Here is a 9,782-nt window from a genome sequence, read left to right on the forward strand (position 1 = left end):
AGTATATAAAATACTTCCTCGCAGGGGTGCCAACTTGAATAAAATAATGGGGGGGGGAGGTAAGCGCCGCCCCACATATCACAAGATATGTGTACGCACAGTTGAACGGCAATGCCCTTCAACTTGGGGGAGGGGGGACGCCGGTATTTTTTATTTTTTTCTACATTCTAATGCAGTCCTGAGCAGCCTTTTGGCTGCAACCAATAAGAGCAGAGACTGACTTTCCTCATAAACTGCCATAAAACATTAACAGCAAAATGGACTAAAGGCAAAAGGGTATAGCACAGTCAAAGGATGTGGCATCGCACATGGTTTTGTATGCAAAACGTCAGTCCCCAGCCTCTCCAAGATAGGGGTTGGGAAAGATTCCAGTTGATAATACCAAGCTAGATGGATCAGACTCAATATAAAGCAGCTTCCTATGATTCCTAGAAAACACCACTGGCCACAATCAGAACCTGCCTCTTAGGCTTGGATGGCTGGTTTTACGGAAGACCCAATGCCGCTCTATGGTGGAGTGCTGGCTGACAAACTAAGCACAGAACTGCTCAACATTGCAGCAGGGAAGACTGATGAGAACTCTTGCCTCTGGCTCAGAAGGAAGGACTGTCTAGCTAGGGGATGTTTTTTCCAATAACAGGTGTCTAGGCAGAGTGCATACGCACATACACGCACTGCCCAGTGCTCCTGATGCCTCTTCCTTAGAAGGGCTTGTTAAGCCACTGAAGTGTTTCTTTCCTCAGGGCTTGTCTGGGGTAGTTGAAAGGGACTGTAAGAGGCCAGTTCTGTTTATCCCACAACCACCACCTTCTTTTTCCAGGCAAGAAAAGGAGAAGCTAGCAAACCACCAGTGCTCTTTAGGATCACTCAGCCACAGAACAGCCCCTTCTTGCCAGAGGAAGCACATAAAGCCCACTGGAAGAAAAATATTGATGCTTCTGAAGTTCTGCACTACTGAGCAACACCCGCGCTGCAAACCCTGCCTGTCACCTGCCACCTGCCTTTTTTGCCTCTTGCTCATCTTTAACCTTCAGGAAAGAGGGTGGAGCACAAGCAGAGGCTTCCTCAGCTGCAGACTGAGAGGGCTTTCAAATTTATACTTTACAGCACTTGATGCAGGGTGGGGGGGTGGCATAAGATGGAATCCTCCTGGTTTGCTGCTCCAGAAGGTTCTTTGGTGCCAAGTGGAGGCAGGCAAAGAGGCTAGTGGGCCATTGCTGCTGCCACTATCACAGCCGTAGCCATCACCCACTGACTTTGCAAATGGAGAGAAAGGGAAAGCCGACACAGACCTTAGCCTAGGCAATCAAACTTTGTCTGTAAAAGTTTCCTAAAGGGAAGCTCAGTCTAGTTTTACACATCTACACCTGCACAAAATTCAGTATGAAAAAGACACACCCCTTCTATGGCAGGCCTCCTGGAGCTTTTAACAGTCTCACTCACTGTTATCGACGGACACCCAATAGCCAGTGTGGGGGTCCTGCAGAATCTTGTAATGAAGTATTGTCTTTATTGATTACATTTATATCTCACCTTCGGCGACATCAAGGTGATGCACATGATTCTCCCTCTCCCCAGTTTATCCTCACAATAGTACTTACTGTGAGGTAGGTTGCACTGAGATAATGGCTGCCTAGTGGGTTTCATAGCTGAGTTGGGATGAAAATTCCAGTTTCCCAGGTCTTACTTAGTCCAACATGCTAATCACTTCACCACACTGGCTCAGATAAAAAAGATAAATGAAGGAGTGGTACTGCCTTATTCCAGTAATGCACAGTTCTAGCCTAATTGAGTCTAAATTACATTTTAAGGCTGTTTTACAAACTGCAAACAGTGCCTGCTCCCCCTCTATTTTTTCATTCTAGTGGCAAATGATTTTGTTGCAGAAAACTTCTGGAGAACTCAAGTCTTGCTCACTACTTTGTAACATTTTAATTGATTCTAATAAAAGTTATTATGCTTCCCTTGCCGTTGTTCCTACTGGAACAATTTTTTAAGAATTTCCACAGTTGCCTCCTTTGCACTATTTAGCTATAGGAATCTTCTGAGGGACAAGAAACTGAAAATACCTCACCAGGATACGCCATTTTATGTCCAGGTGCAAGCTTCCAGGATGTCACTTTGACATCCAATGAAGACAGTTTTGTTAAATAAATAAAAAAACACTAAACAAAAAAACTAAATCCAGGCTTTTAAAATCTTCTGTTAATTACTTTTCTGCTTTGCATTTATTTTATTTCTGCTAAATGCTTTTAATTTGTAGTGTTTAACAGTTTATTTAACATTTGTTTTAACATTAACTTTTTTTGTAAACCACCCTAGGAACGTGCTGGAGAGTGAGAATAAATGAACTAAACTGTACAAAACAGGCATGCTTGCTCTGCTGTGGGAGATGGGCAGGCTTCTCCTCTCAGACTGAACAGACCAGCTAATGCTGCCTTCTTGGAAATGCAATTTTATTGCTGCTTTTTCATTCGGCTATGTTCGTTTCTATGTTAAAATCCCTATGTAGGATTACAACAACGGGGGATTAACCAAACCTGCAAGCCTGAAATTCAGTGGAGAAATAACAAAACATAATCCATTATAAAAGTATTAAAGAGAATGAATTTACTTAAAACAGTGTATCTCATTATCAACTGAAGCTCCTTCAGCCACTCTCTGGGTGTGTGCATATAGTTATAGCTGCCAAGTTATCCCTTTTTTTAAGGGAAATTCCCTTATGCTGAATAGGCTTCCTCGCGAGAAAAGGGAAAACTTGGCAGCTATGATAGTGTTTGAAATACAACTGAAGACCAAATGCAAGGCAGCAAATTAGGTTCCCCATATGCTGCTCACATAGCACCTCAAGTGGAAATACTTGGCTCAGAGAGAACTGAAATACAGAGTTCTTTTCACCCTTGCAATAAGCCTTGACCACAAACACACAGGTGCCTCCTCATTTTCAATGTCCAAAGCTGCTGAAGAAAAAAGTGAAAGCATGGGATATTTATTCATCCTGTTGGAGTTTTAGGTATTTTTAGGAGCATGTTCAGGACTGGTGCTCTTTATATAACAACCCAGGGGGAACTGGTGTCACTGGTACTGTGGTTAGCACTTGATTCTGGAAAAGGAAGATTTTTATTCTTTCAAAAATCCAAAGAAAGATCAGCAGGATGGCAACATACTGAATCCAGGCAAACTTAATCATCTCCCAGAAACCTGGCTGATATGTAGCAAGAGTCAAGGAAAATTAGATTTTCAAGTGTTGTCACGCATATTCAGAATACACACCTCCAACACATATGACCAGCAAAGTGAGAGATTAGATCTGCATCTAGAAGAAAGGGGGTTGAGAACACTCAATAAACAATAGGAGACGTAAGGAAAACTCCCATCCCAATGCAAGTACAAGTTACGAACATAAGATGAGCCTTCTGTAACAGGCCAACAGCTTATCTAGTCCAGCATCCTCTTCTCAAAGCTGCCAAGCAGATGCCTGTGGGAAGCCTGCAAGCTGGACAGCAGTGCAACACGCTGCTCACTTGTGATTCCCAGCAATTGTATTCAGAGGCATAATGATTCTGAGAGTGGAGGTAGAACATAGTCATCAAGGCTAGTAGCCACTGATAGCCTTGCTCTCCATGAATCTGCCTAATCTTTTAAAGCCATCCAAATTGGTGCCCATCACTGCTTCCTGTGGGAGCGAGTTTAATGGTGTGCTGCGTGAAGAAGTATTTTCTTCTTCTAACATTCAGCTTCACTAGATGCCCATGAGTTCATGAGAGAGGAAGAAAAACTTTCCTCTATCCACTTTCTCCATGCTATGCATATGCTGCAACCTTTCCTCAGTGGAGTTGCTCCATCCTCTCGATCGTTTTGGTTGCAGTTTTCTGAACTGTTTCCAAATCCATACTATTCTTTCTGAGGTAAGTTTGTCAGTTCTTATTTTGTCTATTAAATCTACATCTCTCATCAATGCCATCTGCCTCAGTACCTAAGACTTAGTTCACATACTAGGATCTCTCCTATTATCTTCCTCTGCAAAGATACAAATAACTTCTCCACAATCTCATACTCTTTTGACACACATTTGACTCCTTTGTCATGCTGGCATACTCCTGCCCCTCAGGGGACCTTTCCTGATCTGAGATATACACTCCAGTTGAGCTTCTAATATGGTGCTTTTAAACAACTCCCAAGGATTTTGGAGTAATTTGACCCTCTTGACTTTGCCTATTAGCTTTCTTTTTACCAGTACTGTACTCACATTTTAAGGAAGTTTCCTTTTTTGAAGTCAAAAGTGACTGTGTGTTGGACTTTCCTGGCAACTGACTAATAGCGCTATGGTCACTGTTCCCAACTGGCTCAACAACACTTACATCTTGCACAAGGGTGCTGGGCACCATTAGATCCCAGGTGACTGTCCCCTCTGGTTGATTCCATGATGAACTGTTTAGGGCACAGTCATTTAAGGTATCTGGAAATTTTATCTCTTTGTCACAACTGGAATACATATGTGGCCACTCTATGTGAGGGTAGTTGAAGTCACCCACAGCTACAACATTTCCTATTTTGGGTGCTTTCTTGATTTCAGCCCTAATCTCAAGTTAATCTTCTTGCAATCAGCCACCTTTGGTGGTCTGCAGTGACACCACCTTGCCTCCAGGCAAGTTTCACGGAATTCTTCATCAGGCATTCTCTATTGGTCCAACCCAGCAGCTACCTTCTCCACATTCAGATTGTAGAACACTACCTACCAAGTGCCACGCTTGCCAAGCACAGCTCAAAACAGCTTCCACCACTTTCATGCCAGACTGAGATGAAGTGGGCCAACCCACAACCACCTGGAGCCAAAGGATATAGGATCAGTTCCACTGGGTAGTGAATGGTTGTCTGGACCACAAATGGTGCATCAGGCGCTCTTCCAACCACCCAGATAGGGCCAGGACCAGACAAAATTGTTGTGACTGCAAAGGAAACAACAAAGACCTTGTGGGCATTTGGTCATAATTCTGAAGTAGCTGGTGAAAAACAAGTATCAGTTAACCTAGAAAGGACTGTGCACAATCCAAACTCACCATTCCTCTCCTGATATGATGCAACGATGTTCAGAAGATCATAGTCCCGGGCAAAAGGGCTTGTACCATTGATCACAGATACCTGTCACAGTGAGATCACTTTGTATTAAAAAAAACAAGAACAGACATGTTGGGGAAGGCCACACAAGTCTCAGGCAAGAGATAAGAGTGATACAGACCAGAAGGGCCCCTGTCTGCTTCAGCCCTAGCAATACCCCTTCCTATTCAGGGTAGACATGCTCCAGCTATAATGGGTGGCCGTCAAAGAGATCCCTAGACTTTCTGAAGTCTCTTTAGCCCTTTATGAGATTGTTGCTTGGCAATACCACAGTACAGGTGAATTTTATACTATGTGAAATTAGTATCTCCTCCACTGTATAACCTGAATATCAAACAGTGCACATTTCAATGGCATGACCACACTTTGCAATTAGTGCATGACTCTAGCAGCATCAGTTCCAGTGGAAAAGACACCACAAAGGGCAACAAAACTGCTTGAAAGGACTGAAATGTAAAAGGCCACTCACATTATATCTGCTGTCCAGCCCAGTATGACTAAGTGGCTGCCTCTGGTGAAGCTTCAGGTCTCCGCTCACAAATACCTTTGATCCTGGCAAAGGGGAAGAGGCCTGCCAAAAGGCCATGCTCTGCATCACGAATGTAGACATTCTCTGAAACGGAAGCATAGAGGAGGAGAGAGAAAAGGAAAGGTTTATGGCTCAGCCTTAATCATTCTACAAGTGATACAAACACAGCACTCAGAATACCAAAGCTTCCTATCTGGTAGGCAGAGCATTGGGCTGGACGTATGTAAAACAAATGATCAGAACAATCCAATATAGAAAAGGAGGGAATACAGCGTTTTAACGGGTGGCCTGCATTATGTATTGCATTATGACTGCACCTTAAAAAAAAAAAAATTAGCATGAACTAAACCAAGCAATAAAGCACACATGTAGTGTCCCAAGCAAGTCCTTCCATGAAATTGCATCTCTTCCATGAAGCCTATGGCCCAAAGTGCTCTTCCCCTGCTGCTGGGTGTCACCCGTGTCCCAGCTGCGGGTGTACATGCACCCACCAAGCCCTTTTTGGCACATGCAGCACCCCCACCCCCACAATAGCCAGCATAAAACTTCTTTCAAGCTTAATTGCAGTTTGTGTGCATGTGTCACAACTGGGGAGGAGAGGCTTAACTCCTCCCAACTATGACCTCTCCTCACCAAAAAACCTGCATAGAAAGCTGTTCCTCTAGCTGAGCATGGGATACTGAGTAAATGAAGCAGCTGCCGCCATCACCACAGCAAGTAAGAGGATTAGGCTGCCTTTCCTCAAACACTGAGTGGCACCTAGAAAGCTATGGCTTGTGGCACTCACCTGCAACTGATAGGTAAATGTCAAAATGAGCTGGATCCCAACTATTTGCTCTGTAGCTTGAAGTGGAAGCTCCAGATGAAAATTTAACAGGTCCATCATTCCATCTTGATTTGAGTCTTCCTCTCTAGCCTAGCAAGCATAACAGGAACTTTTATTAAAGCAAACTTCTTAGCAATAATTTCAATTACATGTCAGCTACAGAGATGCGATGTCAGGTAAAGAGGAAACACGCACCCCAATACAGATGCTAGATTCAATATAGGCAAAGGTGCCTGCACCAAAGGACCCTTGCAATGGCAGAGTACAGCCACCTACAGGATCATGCAAAGCTGGTGATAAGCCCAGGTCAGATGGGAAATGTAGGCCCCATTTCAATAATCTTTACCAAAGGTCCCCTCTTTGCCTCTGCTAGGGAACTTGGAGTAGGCCTCCACCTGCTCAGTCCCTCTGTTCTGTTCTGGCCACAAAAGTTTCAGGTGCAAATTGGTCTCTGAGGCAGCCTTCAAGTCATCCACTTTAATGTTGATTGTTCAGAGTAAGTTTGGGATTTGGGGGCCTCCATAATTATGTCAGATTTGCTGAAATCAGTGACCTAGAAGCCAAAGACCCATGGAGCAAACTGACTCTCCAGATGTTACAAGACTCTCATCAAGGGGTGATGCCAGCAACATCTGGAGAGTCACTGATTTCCCATCAAGATTTATGGCCTAATTAACCAGTGGCATGACAGCCACTAGCCCATTTGCTCTCAGGTACTTCTTCCCACTGCTTCATTCGCAAGTCTCCAGCTGTAGGCAGACAAAGCAGAGCACAGACACTTTTTGCCTCACACCATCAGCCAAACAGATTCATTTTAAAGGACTATGTTGTGGCAGCAACCATCTCTGTCTTGGCTCACCCAGTGCAGTCATCCTAGGTGGTGACTGCCCTAGGAAAAGCAGTTGAACCCCACTTCAAGCCTTGATTGCCAGTAACCCACTTCCATGATTTTGCAACACACTCTGTGGATAAAATCACTCAAGCCACAGCTTTGACCACAGAGCCAGTCTGAGGTGTCAGAAATTTAATCACCTCCAACTTCAATCAGTGTCACTTTGTTTCATTCTCTGATATGGCAAACGTGCACTCTGATTCAAACAGAACTGGCACCAATGAACTGGCTACCAGCAGCAAATTAGGCCAAAGTTTACCCTGGCTATTGAAAACCAGTTGGGTTAGGAAGAGGCTAGGGGTCTTTATTGGCTGAGGAAACTGGGTTCTCATCTAGACAGTACAGGAGTAGCACAGCCTTGAGTCTGTCATTATCACTTCCTAACTTAGCAGGGCTCCTTGATCACTGCAGATGGTGACAGCAGTCACAAAATTAAAAGATGCCTGCTTCTTGGGAGAAAAGCAATGACAAACCTAGACAGCATCTTAAAAAGCAGAGACATCACCTTGCCTACAAAGGTCCGTATAGTTAAAGCTATGGTTTTCCCAGTAGTGATGTATGGAAGTGAGAGCTGGACCATAAAGAAGGCTGATGGCCGAAGAATTGATGCTTTTGAATTATGGTGCTGGAGGAGACTCTTGAGAGTCCCATGGACTGCAAGAAGATCAAACCTATCCATTCTGAAGGAAATCAGCCCTGAGTGCTCACTGGAAGGACACATCCTGAAGCTGAGGCTCCAATACTTTGGCCACCTCATGAGAAGAGAAGACTCCCTGGAAAAGACCCTGATGTTGGGAAAGATTGAGGGCACTAGGAGAAGGGGACGACAGAGGACGAGATGGTTGGACAGTGTTCTCGAAGCTACGAACATGAGTTTGACCAAACTGCGGGAGGCAGTGGAAGACAGGAGTGCCTGGCGTGCTATGGTCCATAGGGTCACGAAGAGTCGGACACGACTAAATGACTAAACAACAACAACAACAAGTATTGCTGGTGAAAAAGAAAAGCTGAATTGCTGGGAGAGCAAGTCCTCTCTGCTGGGACTGTTGCTGTCCCTAGTCTAGTGCTGGGTATTGGCAGGCCTTCCCACTTGGACTGACTGAGTTGCCATCCACTGGATTTGGGCTTGCAGCAGACTTAATGTACCTTTGTTTAGTCGAGTCGGACACGACTAAACGACTAAACAACAAACTTAGCAGGAGATATGAGAGCAGGTGATGGTCTTCCAAACGCACGTGGAAACCAGGAGAAAGGGCAGCCAGGAAGAGCTTCTAGGAAAAGGGTACTGTAGACCAGCAACCTCCACTCAGCCTTTCATTCTAGAGACAACATACTGTGCTGGGAGGTGGGCGGGGGTTCCAGGTGGGCAAAGAGTCACTCTTTTGTGGCTATATACAGGTAGGTAGCCGTGTTGGTCTGATGCAGTCGAAACAAAATAGAAAAATTCCTTCCAGTAGCACCTTAGAGACCAACTAAGTTTGTCATTGGTATGAGCTTTCGTGTGCATGCACACTCATTCAGAGGTGTGGCTATAGTTGCTGTCAACATCGGGCCCTTAGAAAGCCTGAGCTCAGCAGTCATCATCGTCAACGCTGCTCGTGCCCGGCTCGTATTTACCGACGGATCTAAAGGGCTATTGGCATAGCTGCCAAGTTTTCCCTTTTCTCGCGAGGAAGCCTATTCAGCATAAGGGAAAATCCCTGTAAAAAAGGGATAACTTGGCAGCTATGGCTATTGGAGGGAGGAAACCCGTCCGCGGCCGATGCTCTGAGAGTCGCCCCCACTGGCCGCCCCAGCAAGAGGCACTTTGCACGCGCTCAGTGGCGCCTACCGAGACGAGCGGGACGCGCAGGCGGTCGCCTAGCAAGCGGTTGCAGGCGGGAAAGGAGCTCCAGCCCACGAAGCCGCCGCCCTCCATCAGCCCCACCAGCAGCACCTCATGCCGGAAGCGGACGCTCGGCTGCTCCGCGTAGCTGCTCCGCTTCAGCCAGAAGCCTGGAAGGGAAGAAGAAGCAGCGCAGGTCAGAGGGAAGGAGGGAGCAGGACGGGGAAGTGGCGCCCTGGTGGCCATCCGCTACCCACCGTGGCTCCGGTAGGCCACCAGCAGCGGCGGCACGTAAGTGAGCACGCCCAGAAGCAGCAGCCCGAGCGCCGTCAGCGAGCACAGCGAGACCCGGTGCCGCCGCCCGCCGCTTTCGGAGACCACCTCTAGCCAGGCCATGGCGACAGCCCGTCACCCGGGCAACGGCCGCGGGCAGCCGCGCGCCACTGCGGCTCGGGCGCTGTCAACCAATCAGCGCGGGAAGGGCGCGAAGATGTATGCGCGGAGGGCCGGGCCTCGCGACGTGATCACTGCGCCGTCCCGCTTCGCCCCACCTTCTGGAAGTCCTGGCTCCCGAGTGGTTGCCGGGAAACGG

At 46.4% G+C, this 9,782-nt stretch overlaps 1 protein-coding gene across 2 annotated transcripts; it reads right to left on the bottom strand.

Moving 5' to 3' along the window:
* Positions 1–109: 109 nt before the first annotated feature.
* TMEM231 (transmembrane protein 231) lies at positions 110–9,715 on the bottom strand. Of its 2 annotated transcripts, none has more exons than XM_060275999.1 (7): positions 9,448–9,715; positions 9,197–9,360; positions 6,435–6,563; positions 5,588–5,731; positions 5,061–5,142; positions 4,839–4,949; positions 110–3,207 (listed from the first exon to the last, which is right to left on the bottom strand). In XM_060275999.1, the coding sequence occupies exons 1-7, from the start codon at positions 9,584–9,586 to the stop codon at positions 3,032–3,034; spliced, it is 945 nt and encodes a 314-aa protein (XP_060131982.1). In that variant the 5' UTR covers positions 9,587–9,715; the 3' UTR covers positions 110–3,031. The 2 variants fall into 2 exon arrangements, with proteins under 2 accessions (XP_060131982.1, XP_060131983.1); XM_060276000.1 differs by having other exon boundaries at positions 3,051–3,316; positions 4,740–4,949.
* Between the last annotated feature and the right edge of the window lie 67 nt (positions 9,716–9,782).

The sequence above is a fragment of the Zootoca vivipara genome, chromosome 6 (assembly GCF_963506605.1).
Source record: "Zootoca vivipara chromosome 6, rZooViv1.1, whole genome shotgun sequence".
In the NCBI taxonomy this organism is placed as follows: Eukaryota; Metazoa; Chordata; class Lepidosauria; order Squamata; family Lacertidae; genus Zootoca; species Zootoca vivipara.

Excerpts from the sequence above, each read along its gene's own strand:
- TMEM231 (XM_060275999.1), bottom strand. The coding sequence starts at position 9,586 with ATGGCCTGGCTAGAGGTGGTCTCCGAAAGCGGCGGGCGGCGGCACCGG. Across the intron at positions 5,143-5,587 it reads GGCTGGACAGCAGATATAAT|GTATCTGTGATCAATGGTAC; the intron begins GTGAGTGGCCTT and ends TCACTGTGACAG. Across the intron at positions 3,208-4,838 it reads AGTGGAACTGATCCTATATC|AGCCAGGTTTCTGGGAGATG; the intron begins CTTTGGCTCCAG and ends TTGCTACATATC.